We start from the raw sequence: 14279 nt of genomic DNA on the forward strand, positions 1-14279 counted from the left end.
GATACAACTACAACTGCACGCAGTCATACAATATAACTTAGAAAACAGCTAAGGAAAAAAAACAATTCTATTAAACCTATTTTGATCAAAATTGAGCAATTTGCGAAGACATTTCGAGTCCAATTTAGTAGGAGGAAAATTCATGAGGTGTGATTTATTAAGAGTTTTAACATTTAAAAACTTTTCTTCATCGGTATTGTGAGGGGTGTGGACTGAGCACTGAAACTGAATTTTAATTACAGTACGATTACCAAAAACGTTCATATTGAGCTGTCAAAAACATGTTTGTGTTTATGCAGGACTCTCATCATTCAGCCAGGAGCAGTTGAATTAATTCATCAGCCTTTGATGTCTAAATGTGCTCTGATGGTTTATATGCCATCACCTTTGAATAAATTAGTTGGCGCTATTTGTTGTTTAATCCAAATACTCAGTACTAGATGTATACATTTACTTTTTATAAGGAAACCTGTCATAAAATAGAAAACATACTGTATGTATGAAACCATATAGGCTAAATAGCGGAGAGGGCATTATTTTACAGTATGAACATTTGGTGATGCAGATGGTACTCATTCATATCTCATATGCAGCCATATGACCATTACATTTATATTTACAGTAACGAACACTTTCCAACAGTATGAATTTAACCGTAGGGGATAAGGATGAGTTGCTGTAATATGTAATGAGTTTTTAAAGTGTTACTCACCCCAGTGGACTTCCGTTGCCGGCCATCTTGGCCAGTTTGCTCATAGATTTGGAATAAGTCTCCTCAATAGCAGTACTGCAATAACAAACACACAGATTATCATTAGAGGAAAAACTGATACAACAGCTTTTATATAAAACCTGTATGTTTCGGTTTGTGTGTGTCTGTTGCTTTTATGTATTTGTGTATCTCTACTAGAGTTGCAGGTAACACGACAGGAAGAGTAATGTTTTGTGTATTCTTTAAGATTTAAACTCTTCTAAATACCTTTTAGTCTGGTGAAAGTAATGTACTCAAATAGCACTTCCTCACTCTGCTAATGGCCTCATATATTATACTGTTATCTAGAGCTTCGTTCGGCCCAAACTCTGGGCAGCCACAATAAGAGGCAGCCAGATGAAGAATCATTTTCATCAGAGTTGGGTAAATGTTGTAATAAGCCACATCTAAATGATGAATGGACTCGTTTTGCAAGTGAAGGGCACACAATGACAATATAGTCTATCTTCACAGAATGTAATAACCATATGTAGACCCTGAGGAGAAAGAAGGAAGCAGCATTGATCCAAATATCCTGAGGGTGATCACAACAACCTGCTCCAGAGATTCACAAACAAACAGACTATAGATCTAGGGATGCAGACATTGTGTTAGAAACTCAAGTTGGACCAGATTGCTTATTAAAACAGGTAAATACATTATTTATTTGTCCATATAGAAAGGAACACCTGCACACTAACTCCAAACTTAAAATGTGTATTTAAAAGCAACTGTAACTAATGTTATCACTCGAACCTGTGGCTCTAGAAACGGCACACTTCCTGTTCTGTTAGAGAACAGCTGGTGAACACAGTAGATTATTTAGCAGCTAAAGAGCAAGATATTCAAATTCAATTCAAAGGTTTTATTGTCATATGCACAAAGCTACAGTGTAGAAATGGCAATGAAAATCTTATGACCTGAGCTCCTCCAACAATCCAACATATATAATAAAATACAAAAATACAAAATAAAAAGTAGTGCAAAAAGTCTATATACATGAATATGGGATATGTACAAGGACAGAATATGAAATTAAATAATGTAAATATGGTATGTAATAAGCATATTGTAATATGTAATTTAAGAGTTGGAAGAGATCAAAAACAGAGCTAAAAGAGAGGGACAATTTGACAAGACAAGTAAGACTCAAAATGACACAACAGAGGATACCCTAAAGCTGTGGTCACAACTTATTCTTGCAGCTCCCGTGAGACAGAAATCAGTTATCTTTTAATTGCAGGATTAAAAAGACAAAGTTGTGATCTCAATCAGATGATCAGTTAGTTTGACCTGTGCTTAGGGCTGCTCGATTATGGCAAAAATCATAATCACGATTATTTTGGTCAATAATTGATATCACGATTATTAAAAAACGATTATCCATTTACTTTGAAAACATCCATTTATTGAACAGTATGTTTTTAACAGTTGATTACCCTGAACTTTAAGTATAATTCAACTGAAAAACCAATAAAAAAAAGTATTAAAAAAAATTATAATATATATTTTTTTTTTAAATAAAAATAATTGTTTTATTTCGATTACGTTGTTTTCGTAATCGTTGCAAGCCAAAATCGTAATCGAGATTAAAATACGATTAATTGCACAGCCCTACCCGTGATAAAACCTTACTACACGCTGATTTTCTTAAGATAAGTATCATTATCTGTTATAAAACTGGTCTATTGGTACAACACCATTGACCCATTAATTGATTTAGGTCTGCAACTAACAAGTAGATATATTACCTTTATTTATTCATTAGAAATTGTCTGAAAATAGAACAAATGTATTATTAAAAAGGAAGAAAAAAGCTGTAACTAGAATAATTCATCGATTATCATGATACTGTAGTTACCGATTTATTTAGTTTTGGAGCACTTATTGATAAATATAATTGTTTCTACATTACTTGGAGCCTCATGTCTATTGTGCACCGAACATTATTGGTCCCCCCCATCAAGAAGCAGCAGTACATCTCATAAATAAACATAATACCAGAGTGAATGTAGTCTATATAACATGCAGTAAATGTGAAACCTTGACAATGTGGTTGCCCTCGTTGTTGTACTTTAGCTGAGTGTTTCATATGGTGTCCTATATCAAAATGACCTTTAAGACAAGTGGCGAAAGAGAAAGATGGAGGGAATGTATCAAAACAATTGCCTTCACTCCGTCCTGTGGGATAACACAGTACACTGGCCCTACTTCATTTCCTCACTGGTGATTTGTTGTCTGCTGCTGTCCGAGCAGATAAGTGAATTTCCCCCGCGAGGAATGTGAGCAGGCGCTCTGAATCAGGGTCAGGATCATTCCCCTGGTCTGATAGAGCAGTCTGTTAGCTTCCAGCTGTGAGAGCACAAACTCCTGTGGGAAGCTCATTACGACCCTCAATTCACTCACTGATAACTTCCTAATTAGAGGAGAGTACTTTATTTAACAAATTACCCACTTTGAGGGGACCATTTTAATTAGTAGATTGACTGCCCCCCGTAGGTATTGCTGGTTGAGCTGTCAGTTTTCGCTCAGCATTATATAATGATAACAGTGGCAGATTTTTACAACAATGGGTTCTTGCCAGCAGATTTCTCAGATAGCAAGCCCAGCAAACTCAGCTAATGTAAGCTTAATGTGTTAGTTTCAAAATATGTGTATGTATGACTTTTAAAAGTCTGCAGGCAACTCTTTTAAAAGGAAAATCTTGTAAAAGCGTCTGTAGTATGCACCTGAGGCAGCATACATGATATCACACTAAAAACTGGGGCAAAAGCTAACAGCAAAATGTAAGGATTGACATATTTATGATGTATTTCTAGACCATTTTTTATTTCTATCCCTATTGGTTTGATTTACAGAGCTAGTAAATTGGCTATTTTAAGGATAAGGATAAGAGGATAAGAGGTACTGTATTGATCCCAAATTGGGAAATGTTTGTATCGCAGCAGCATAAAAAACAAAACAAGGCATTGCACACAAGTAGAAATTAAAGAGTAGAAATCAAAGAAGTTGTTAGTTGTTTTCTCCAAGCCCTATGTTTTACTGTTAAACCTTAAAGTAAAAAAGGCCATGTTTTAATTTGGGGACTGATCAACATGATTAATAGTTGCAATGGAAAATAGAAAATAAACCTCTGAAGCTGGCAGATAATCCAACCTGTAAGGCTTGAATGTGTCAGTGTTTGAGAGATAGTGCTCTTCAAAAGTAGCACAGTAGTGAGGACAGGGGTCAGAGGTCAGAGCGCAGAGGGACGATTGAAGTGGTTTGTTTTTTTACAAAGAACGACTTGTTCAAGTTTCTCTAAAATACATTTAATCTCTGTATTCCACCCAACATTTGCACAGTCCCTCATCTTTCCTTTCAAATACAGAGTCAAGAAGGAAGAATTTCTCCACCCGAGTCCCGTCACTAACACCACCTCCCACACGCATATTCACAAATACACAAAAACATACCCCTCACGGACAAACTCGGCAAGCTCCTTGGTTGCCAGCTGGCCGTGCTTCATGTTGTGGTAGAGCACGTCAAAGCCGGCATTTTTCTCCCCCTGCCAAGGTAGAAAGAAAACAAACACACCGTCTGTTAGCACCCACACGAGGAACATCAGACCAACATTAGAAAATTAAAGAGACTGGTTCAGCCTCAGATCTCTGCCTCGCAGCGCCTTGCGTTGAAAGACAAAATAATACAAACGGAGACATTGTCAAGTGGAAAAATGGTTGGAAGAAGAAAGTGCATCTATGTAGGAACCCTTAAAAACGGACAAAAAGATGGCACGATTTCTCATTAGTATTTCTACAAAAGTACATCATTTGTTTATAAATTGACGCTGGTCATGTACGACTGATTTAAACATTAAGAAAGATTTTCAATGGTGGAGTTATCCATAGTATTTATTCAGTACTGTGTCAACATGATCGCTTTGTATCCATGCTAATATTAAAAAGTGTTGTTGTGATAAACATCACAAAACTAAAAAGGACCAATTGTGTCTCTTCTCACATTCATAAGAGCATTTGACTTAGAGCATTTGGGTATCTTGGAATGTTTGGACTTATCAACAGACATCACTTGGTCTTTCAGGAACTGGGATGGACATTTTTCCCAATGTTCCAGGCATTTTAAAGATCACCTAATTATTGGATTATTTAAGAAAAATAATAAACGTAATACATTGATGATGAAAAGAACTGTTAGCTGCAGCCATGATTGCTTTTAACGGCTTTAATGAACCCCAATACCATTTTTTTGTTTTTTTGCTGACAAGGTTCAATTACTGCACATGCTGCTGCTGCTCGGGAAATTACCTCACCGTTTGCTCTACATTTGTCGAGCAATGTGAGAGAACCACAGCGTTGGGTTGTTATTCAGGGAAGAGTTGCCTACTTTGCAGCAAAGCAGATTTAACACATTTAATACGACACCTCACACCCCATCATCATCATAATCACACAAACATACACCTGTGTTCACTTCAAACTTCATGATCCTTAAAAGAGCCTGAATTATGCAGCTCTGCTACTAATACACCGTGTCGTTTCTTGAGCCTCACATTTCTGAGTCAACAGACGGCCGGGCTGTCTGAGCAGACAGAGACACACACACAGCTGCTTCTCAGGACCTAAAAATACCATCGCAGGAGGAGAACAGACGAGTTCCCAGGTACCAGGGGAATGGCTGGAATGCCAAGTAAAGGGTCAGCCCAAACACACACAGACACACACACACATACCACACACACACACACTGAGTGATGGTCTACCTGCACAGTGAGCATGCAAAGCAAAGACACGGTCACTGGACTTTAGACACCCAGCGGTCAGGGAGAGAATTGGTTGTTTTTTGAGGCGTCTCAAGACAGGTTGACGACACATAACTGACAATACTTAGCCAGCTCAGCCACTCAAATCTTCACTTCAGCTTCAGTCATCAGACGTTCACTTTCCCTGAGCCTTTTCCCACAGTAGAGAGATCATATCAATCAGACAAAAGGCGGTGGAGAATTGGATTTTGAACAAACTGTTATCCATTTTGGTTATCATCTATTTATGCGATCAATTTTTTTTCATATTTTAACTTCATGTGCAGTAGCTGCTGTGCCAGTTTATCTAAATCCTTAATCGATACATATTTAAATAATTCATTAATCGCTTAAGTAATTTTTAAAGCAATGAAGGTAAATAATCTGTGGCTCTGGGTTGTAAACTGTGAAGATTTGCATCCTATCTTGTACTTTGGGGTACATTTCTTTTGAATTTGGTTTTTTGTCCGACAAATCAAACAATTCTTTTTTTTAAATGTCACTTTAGGCAGAATGTGGACACAACTTCCAGTCTGCGTCTTTTTTCCATAACAAATAGCAAATAACCAGGCTGAAGTAATGTTTGCATCTTCTGAGACAAATGTCAGATTTGCTGTAGAGTAAAGGCCAGCTTATTTGAACAACAAACACACGGTACGTTTTTATTGACAGACGTTGTGCTGGGCAATGATTCTGGCCGGACAACTCGGGGAGTTGAGTCATGTCATTTTTCAGTATTGAGTTAAATCTTATCATAAGTGTATCAATGTATTTTCCAAACTTAATTGTCTTTTTTTATAAAGCCCTTTTATGTTACTATATGCCATTATGTGAATAATACAGATAAGATGTTATTTCTGTCATTGTTGTATGGCATTTCTAAAAGTTATTTATGTAAACTACATTTATTTTTTCTAATAACTACTACCAATGTTGCAGCGTTATTGAGGCAAGTAACATAACCCTGCAAAAAAACATTGTGATTGAAAATGTAATATAATTGTAAATGAAAATGAATTCAAGTTAATGTATGGCTCAATAACACTGAATATAGCATTAAATCCCCATATCAGTGGGTTTTTATCTCATCCACTAAAATATGATATATTTAATTTGTTTAAGAATAGGGTTTGAGTTATTATACCATATTTTGACATGAGCTTGTTTTATAAACAATGGTCAGTCTTCAGTCAGTGTAGTGGTGTTCAGTGGCAGGGACAGTTGCCAGACGCCTTTTGTTGTAACTCTACCCTCGCCACAGAAAGGTGAGCTGCCAGTCTAAGCCTACAAAACACACACACGCACACACACACACACACACTTGTACGCCACTGCTCGCAGAATAGTCTGTTGGCTGTTTGAAAAGATAGCTTGACCAGATATTCACCATTATTATAGTGCACAAATTATTTCAAAAAAGGTCTTTGATAATGATACAAGGCAGTTACAATTCTTGTTTGATATGGTATCTCTGAGAGATATGTAGTCACTTTTCTCAAGGAGCATTTCAGGGGTTTAAATGTATGCTTACCGTTGCAAATGCTCTAATATTTACTCATAATCTTGTCAGGAAACTGCTCACTAAGACTCCATAATCATCATCATAATTTGACATAAAGTAGATACTTATTGTCCAAACACCACGGCCATTTTGTTCAACTTTCAATGTCTTTGTTTTGACGCCCCTAAGTATGCCAGAATTCTCCATCACAAGTGTTTGTCGGATGCTCAAATAGCTTCGTTCAGATCCTCTCCACCCACACCAACGTCAGATTGGGAGACGGGGGTCCAACATTCACACCTATTTCACACCGTCTCCTTTTCTCTCACATTTTGTTTGTACAGCCAAGTGCAAAACTATGAATTTCTTCCAGGAGGGAATATGTGCAGATATCCAAGAAGAGAGTCTCGTATGGCTCATTGAATGGGAACACATGCCTCAGACAGCAGGTGCAACAGAAATGAAATGAGTGTGACCACAGTGACAGGTCCTTCTTCTATAATACAGATCAAGATGAAGAGTACTGTTGATGTTATTGATGGATCAAACCGCTGTGAGATGGTACTTGTGGATTTTGGGTCATGCCAAACAATCTGAAGCACATTACATGAGAGCTGCCAACCCACGGAAAGTCTTCTTCAAGTGTCTTCAAGTGTCCTAATGTTTTCCTCAAGTCTTCAGTGAGTTAAATCCTTCATGTCTGATATATGCAAACCCCCTCTTGGAGATCTCTTTTTCCATCAATCAAGTTGACCGTTTTGGTCACGCATGATGGAGCACATTAGCATGACAATAAGGGGAATGATGGGAGAGGAGAAGAGAAGAAGGAGGGGGGGGGGGGGGTGGAGGCTGGGAGGTGTAAAAGCTGTACAGGGACAACTTTCTCATGAAGACTTTTGAAGACCACTGAGAGCTGAGGGGGATCTGCAGTAATGTGTGGAGGGGGGATGGTAAGCAGCAGGGAAATGATCATTTTATCTCAGTAAATCAGACGGCAACACTGCTCCCTTAAGTTTCCCCTCCCGTCTTCAATCTGTTTATTATTATGGTGTACGGGCCATTACACTTGATGAGGTTTAAAGAAAAGTGTGCTGACCTTCCTTTTTGTAAAAGGAAAAACTAATTGATGCATAACATTGGTGGTACATTTGACATTCAAGCAGTGTCGCTTCAAAACGCGTAAGAAATGTAATCAGAGGCCTGGTAAAGGTTTTTAAGGAAGAAAACACAAATGGGTCGACAACTAGTTTCAGCCCAGAGTCATGTTATATACTGTACCTACATTAAGACACTGAAAAGGTTGATTCTCTACGTTCGATCAGGTAATTCGGTTTTCTAATCTATTACTGTTAAAGACAGCAACTCCTTTATAGACATCACGTTGCTCTCAAAATATTGCAGAATGCTAAAGAATAAAACAGTTTGAAGGAACAGTTATTGTAGAAAAAGTATTTGTCCATGCAAAGCCACTGTTTTTTAAAGTGTTGCTATTCAAAAATATATAAAGTATGTATATAAAAAAATATATACTGTCATTTGTCTCTGGGATGCTGTTATCTTTTGGTTCATAAATCCTCAAAAACAAAGTTGTTAATTTGAAAGAAATGCATACTGTATGATTCAAATGAATAAATAAAGTTAGCATGTCGATACGATAGCATGATTTGATAGATTGCTACATTGCGCAAAAAAAATATTTTCATTCATTTTCAACAAGATATTCTCAATAGGATTTAACTGTCATTTAAAATGGTCATGATTGATTTGGATCAATGCCAATCTTGCCACCAAAATAAAAAAATGTGTTGATCTCCAGCATCACTTTCCTGCTCAAAGAATGTTTCTGAGGTTCAGGACTGTGTTTGTGACAAGACAAAGGATGTTCAAAGTTGTATTGTATGGATGTTTAAAAACCAACAAGGCCTACGATTAGATTTTTTGTTGTTGCTGTACAGCACTTATGTCACATCGTTTTTTGATAACTCAAAACTGATTTTATCTGAGCCAACTAGCACATTTTCCACCTCAGTCATCTTTAAAGTGTGTGCGTGTGTGTGTGTGTGTGTGTGTGTGTGTGTGTGCGTGCGTGTGCGTGTGCGTGTGCGTGTGTGTGTTTTATGTCTCTCCAGAGTTTTGCTGATCTAACTTGATTCTAAATTAGACTCATTTTCAGACTCCCCCTCAGGCTTGTACTAAACTAATTACAGAAAGTGAGAAACCTGGGCTGGACCAAACTGATCGCTGCAGGGTCTGCATCACAGCTGCTTCACTACGACATATAAAAAGACCTTCATCTGCATGTTTGCCTTAAATGTCTGGGTTGTGCAGAGCAAGGGATTTCAGTTGAAGTTCCGTCTTGAACTTAACATACTGTTGAAAAACATTTTATCCACAAAATCTGTCTCTGTTAAAGCTGAAGGTCTAGCACCAAGGAGGCCAACAACTGTCCACCATTTCATTTTTGTTTTCTTGTTGTGCTATGAACACAATAGCCATTTGCTGAATAATAGATGATTGACAGCTGTCTCTTTTACCCAGACATCAGCAGGAACTCCTCACACACTTGACTGGACGCACACATTTCTCCTCAATTATCCACCAAAAATCTGATTTTAAATACATTTGAGTCATAAAATGAACAGAATGTATGCTCTACCTCTGAGAACACACAGAGAGTGAGGTGCAGACCAGTGTGAAACAAGCACAAGCATATCAAAATCAAATTAGCAAACAGGCTTCACATCTCTTACCACATCTCCAGGGAATAAACGGTGGATTTCCAAGAAACCTGCTCGACAGGTTTACCCATTTGTTATTGAAGCACAGTGTGATTGTGCTACAGTAAATCGGCAGACTGCAGCAGAGAGGTTGGTGATGCTTGTGAATGTAACCGATTTATTTGGATGAAAAACTTGAATCTTTCATCCTCAGAAAATGACACTTTTGTCCCTGCGGTATTCTGGTGCTGCAGAATACATTGATCTCAGCAATACGACAAGTTCGTTTATCTAAACCCTCAAGTACATTCACTAAAGTACTCTTTTCAAGCACATTTGAAGTGTTTTGAGTATTTTCCATTTATGCTACTTTAATATTAAAGTAATGAAGAAGATTGAAGATTCAACTTATTGTCATTACGTAGTACAGGCACTATGTAACGAAAGGGTTTCTCTGCATTTGACCCATCCTAGTGTTAGGAGCAGTGGGCTGCCATCATGTCCGGCGCCCGGGGAGCAGTGTAGGGAATGGTGCCTTGCTCAGGGACACCTCGGTAGCACTTGGTCTTTCTGGGACTTGAACTGGTGACCTTCCAGTTGCCAAGCCAAGTCCCTATGGACTTCGCCACCACCGCCCTAATGAGCACATGCATGCATCAATTATTAAATATATGATCCTGAAATCTGCATAATGTAGTTATCTTGCTTTTGGTAGTTTAACTTCATTTTGAGGTAAACACTTTGCATTTTGTTTGGAAGACTTTTAGTTGTTACAGAGGATCTTAACACTTGTATCTGGCAAGCTTTACTGAAGTAAAAGATCTCCTTCTAACACTGCCCATTCATAGATACATTTGTATTTTTGAGACTTCTCCTTTCTGCTTTGTGGATTTCAACATATGTGTGACCAGGAAAAGTGTTGCTCAGGCTCACTGGCTCAGTCTTTATAATACAGCGCTTCATTCTCTGGCAATGTCTATAGCACTGCCTTTAGTTCTGGCCATTTGTCAAATCTGTCTGAGCCCGGATCCAGTGTCTGAGGACATTCCTGCTCTGTAATAAAGCCCCACAGTCATATGAAACTAAAAGGTACAGAACAAAAGACCGAAGACAGAGCTGGAATTATGCTTCACGTGGGCAAATGATCAGGGTGGTCGTTTTGAGATGCGTGTTTCTTTCATACTCGTTTACATACAACTCGGGCGAGACGTTTAATTTTTCTTTGTCTCCGTTTCAAATACAATCAGAATAGACTGAGACAGCTTGACCTGTTGGTCTGCATGACAAATTGAAAGGTTTGTGCGACAACTCCACAGACAAAACACTGCCAGCAAGTCCACCAGAGAGGGATTGCTGTTATAAACAACTACCAGAATAGAATAGAAGAAGAATTGGAGGGATGAAACCCTCTTTAATGGTCACATGCAGAGCACACAGCACACACAGTGAAATGTGGCCTCTGCATTTAACCCATCCTAGGAGCAGTGGGCAGCTATTGCACAGCGCCCGGGGAGCAATGGGAGTGAGGGGGGAAGGGGGGTGTCCAAGGGGCACCACGGCAGGGCAGACTGTCATATTAATTTAAAGGCGACAACTCTCCAAAACAATGCATGCATTAATCCTCTATTCTGGACTGAAGCTCAGAATTGTACCTTTTTAGTTTCAGATGACTGCTGTAGAAGTTCAGAACTAATTGCATATTTGACATTTGAATTTCTGCATAAGATAAGAACATTTTTTCATTCACTGTGTTTTGCAATTGGCTTCATCAGGTTTTCTCTGTTAAGTCTCTTACCTCCTGCAGGAATACATCTAATATTCAACAGCAGTTATTTATTCTGAACTTGTGTCAGAATACTTTTATGAATGAAGGTGTCCATATAATCTTTTAGCATTTTAGAGCATGATGAACAAACAGAAATGTTGCAACGACTTGAGCACTTAATTTTGTTTTCAAATGTTTACTTCTTTGCACACATTCCATTTGCTATATGTGACATGGCAATTTGACAGTTCTCAGGCATCTACCTATATACCCTAAACTACATTTGTATGTTATTCTTATGTTTGTATCTGGCTGAACTGGTTTCCATAGAGGCCAAAACCCAAAGGTAAAACCCAGGTTAATTCAATCTAATTTACTTTCGATTTTGACAGGCTACCAATCGATCACAATACAGATTCCGTATGTTTCAGCTCTGCACACCACACCACACAATGTAGCTGCAATAAATCAGGCAGATGCCAAAAGTAAACCTGAAAGCATTCCCGCCCGGCATCAGACGGTATATCACCGAGCCACCGGTCTGTCAGTGGTGCGGAGAGTTTTGCCGACTCATAGAAACGTTTTATGCTGACGCGGCAGGTCGAGCAGACGGAACAGTCCCTCAGCAGAGAGGTGTCAATAATCTCATGGCAGGTAGCAGCCACCTGACAGCAGTGACGGCTGCGGAGCAATCTGTGGTGCCCCGTTTGCTTTCTAAACTACTACTGTTTTGGGGAGGAGGAGAAATAGTTCCTGGAAAGATGCACCTATCTTCTGTCATGATACAGTACAGTGCTTTTTTTTCAAATGCTGCTTTTATGAATGATATTGGTATCATGATTAAGTTTAACTCATGATAAATCAAATGCGAAATGGTTCATAGATCAAACAACCGCATGTCCCTTTTGGCTGATCCAGTGAATAATACATTCTTTAAAAAGGGTTTTCATCACCCATAGCAAAATCTCTAAAGCTTAACAAATGTGTACCAACCCCAAGCTGTCCACAATCATTTCACACACTGCAACACAATGACAAATACAATAACTCTACTATCGATTTCTATCTTGGCTCTTAATCCAACTTACCACAGAACAGATAAGATGAAAGGGTGGACATAAAGAACAGAGGAGGAGGGGAGGAAAGATACAATTAGAGGAGAAGCATGGAAACATTGAAAGCGGAAAAAGTTTGACACTGTGTGTTTACTGTTCTTCATCCCAAGAGACAAACCCCATGACTTAAAGTGGTGGGAGGGCAACAACATTGGCATCATTAAACGTAGAAGCAGGCATAATAAAACCCCCCGGGGTGTTGTTTGTGTGTTTCTGTGCACACACTCTTGTGCTGAGTACGAGCTGCTTCTTAGAAATGAAGACAATACTGAATACTGTGCAGCCTCAAAACAGAACAGATTAAAGATCTTGACCGTAGTTCTTTCAAAAAGTTAAAGAAAATCTCCTTGGATTTCGTGTTAACATTTTCCAGTTGTGAGACGTTTCAACCAACAGAAATCCTCCCACAGCGAGGCTTCTTTCTGCAGTGAAGCAGACACAAATTCACAGCAGAGTATAAACTGAAAAGTATCGAGTTATTTCCTTTTTCTCATTTAAAAAGCAACATGACCCTAAAATCTAATTTAACTGAATTTCTGTGGGAACGCAAGCTCCATCTTCATGGTGTCTTTAGTGGTTTCCCAATTGCAAGATACATACTAATTCAAAAGTGTGCCATGTGCTATAAAGCCCACAGTGCAATGCAGAAAGAAATAGAGGAGCTGCTCACAACTGCAAAACATCTCAAATAATAGTAGAGGAAAGAAAATGTTTGTCAATTTATTAAATTAATGAAGGACATTATTCTTTACAATTAATGAAAAGAATAACTAATATTTTCATCTCTATCGAGGAGATTCTGATGTGTAGCATAAAGTCTTTCTGAAGATGTAAAAATGTAATTCCAAGAACAACTAAGCAGCAACGATCCTTCAGACTTAACTGTTCCTTAAATGACTAAGATGTACTTAATGATAACCGATGTTCCCCCTGTGGGCCATGACTGCAGCCCTTAATGGGAAGGACAGCGTGCCGCGTGTGAGGCGGCTCTGTGAGCAACGGGTAATGTTCTTGAATCAAACAGGACGAGGCTCTGTGTGTGCCGATGGTCCCCATGTGGCTGTGTCTCTAATTAACTGAAGGGCTGATTTGTATTACACAGCTATGTGTGTCTGCTGGGTAGGACACACAGATATGAATATGCAAAGACATACAAGCACACAAATAACACATACAAGCATAAATGGTAAATAAAATGGAGCTGTATTTGAGAGCAGTGTGACAAAGCTAAAAATCTTCTTTGCGAGACAGAAGCTCAGCAGTTCTGCGACCTGGCTGAAAGTCTGCTGCTTGACTCCCTGTCTGCTCGCTTCCCTCCCTGCCAGTTTGCTCTCATTTTTCCTGTTTTTCCACTAGACTCTGTGACTGCAGACCGGCCTGTCTGCTGCCTGCAGCACAAACTCTGCAATACCCATGGATCATAGATGGATGTTTAGCAGGCTGAAAAACAAACTAAACAGAGCACACTTATTTAAAGTGGACCTATCATGCTATATTTGAATAATATATTGTAGGGCCATACCTATATAAAACATGTCTGTGAATTTTTTTTTTTAAATACCAAACAGATTATGCATTTTAGCCATGCCTCATTTCGCTCTATTTGCTCTTTTCCAGCCCTGTTTTTGC

At 38.6% G+C, this 14279-nt stretch overlaps 1 protein-coding gene across 1 annotated transcript in view; it reads right to left on the minus strand.

Moving 5' to 3' along the window:
* Positions 1-14279, minus strand: part of fcho1 (FCH and mu domain containing endocytic adaptor 1) — a 51663-nt gene that overhangs the window by 22451 nt on the left and 14933 nt on the right. The window contains 2 exon segments of the mRNA XM_034146946.1: positions 713-787; positions 4207-4298. Of these exon segments, the coding sequence (XP_034002837.1) occupies positions 713-787; positions 4207-4298 (167 nt within the window).

Source organism: Trematomus bernacchii, unplaced genomic scaffold (assembly GCF_902827165.1).
Source record: "Trematomus bernacchii unplaced genomic scaffold, fTreBer1.1, whole genome shotgun sequence".
NCBI classification, from domain to species: Eukaryota; Metazoa; Chordata; class Actinopteri; order Perciformes; family Nototheniidae; genus Trematomus; species Trematomus bernacchii.